Here is a 1,369-nt window from a genome sequence, read left to right as displayed (position 1 = left end):
CACACTCACCCTCACAATTAAACCTTATTCACTCACTAATTCCGCCTCCCTCATCGTCTCACTTACCCCTCCACACAATCAAACCCCTCACTCATCCTCACAATAACTCCGCCTTACTCCGCCTATGTAACCTCCCTTATCCTCTCAATCGTAGTCTCTCATGTAATCTTGTCATCACTCAATGAATCCTCTTCAAAACGCAATGAAAATTAAGATGAAGGGATAAATATGAAGACGAAAAGACGAAATTTTCATTAAAATGGAGAAGAGTTGAAGGATTCGATGTCGATTTAAAATGAAAAAGAAGATGATGGTACATAAACTTAATTTAATCATCTCTTTTATCACATGCAATTAATTTCCCATAAATTTAACTTCACTTTCTATTAATTTGTTATCTAAATCCGACATGAAATTGTCAATTCTGACATAAAACAGTGAAAATTGGGTCCGACTCCAAACCAAAGTGCTTTTATCAAGGGGAGAGAGATTGTGGATAATATTCTGATCTGTCACGACATAGTAAGATTATACAATAGGAAAACTTGTTCCCCTAGATGTATTATGAAAATAGATCTTAAGAAAGTATACGATTCTATTGAATGGAAGTTTATTGTGCAGATGTTGCTAGCCCTTAGATTTCCTCCTCAGATGATCACTTGGATTATGGTGTGTGTATCATCCCCCTGGTTTACTATCTCTCTTAATGGATCTAGTTTTGGTTACTTTCAGGGGGAAAAGGGTATTAGACAGGGTGATCCCATATCCCCTTTGATTTTTACTATTTGTATGGAATACTTGAGTAGGATCCTTGTTGTGGTAACTGATAAGATGGACTTCAACTTTCACCCCCTTTGCCGACCTATGAAGCTCAATCATCTGTCTTTTGCAGATGACCTACTCATGTTTTGTAGAGGAGATAGGGAATCTATTAAAGTGTTACTGAAAGCTTTTGTAACCTTTTCTAGTGTTTCTGGTCTTGAGATGAATTGTGATAAGTCCAATATTTATTTCAATGGAGTTTGTCAAGCTGAGATTGATTATGTGTTGAGGATCTCTGGTTTCAAGTCTGGCCAATTTCCTTTTAGATACCTTGGGATTCCTATCTCATAAAAGTGTATGGCTATAGGGGATTGCACTAGGCTTGTGGAAAAGGTGGTTGCTAGGATTCGAGGCTGGGGGGCTAGGAAGTTGAGTTACACTGGCAAACTGGTGTTAGTGCAGAGTGTACTGTCTCAACTTCATGTGTACTGGTCAAGAATTTTTGTCATTCCTGCAACAATTATTGATAGGATCACCACCATTTGTAGAAATGTTTTGTGGTCTGCTTCTGATCACTATGGCAGAACTCCTGCTGTGTCCTGGGAGT

General features: G+C 38.3%; 1 protein-coding gene across 1 annotated transcript; it reads left to right on the top strand.

Annotated features, from left to right (window-relative positions):
* Positions 1-564: 564 nt before the first annotated feature.
* Positions 565-1,113, top strand: LOC141631568 (putative mitochondrial protein AtMg01250). Its single transcript, XM_074444223.1, has one exon. The coding sequence runs from the start codon at positions 565-567 to the stop codon at positions 1,111-1,113; it is 549 nt and encodes a 182-aa protein (XP_074300324.1).
* The last annotated feature ends 256 nt before the right edge of the window (positions 1,114-1,369 follow it).

Source organism: Silene latifolia, chromosome Y, assembly GCF_048544455.1.
Source record: "Silene latifolia isolate original U9 population chromosome Y, ASM4854445v1, whole genome shotgun sequence".
Classification (NCBI taxonomy): domain Eukaryota; kingdom Viridiplantae; phylum Streptophyta; class Magnoliopsida; order Caryophyllales; family Caryophyllaceae; genus Silene; species Silene latifolia.
The sequence above is the reverse complement of the archived record's forward strand: the minus strand, read 5'-3'. Positions and strand labels throughout refer to the sequence as shown.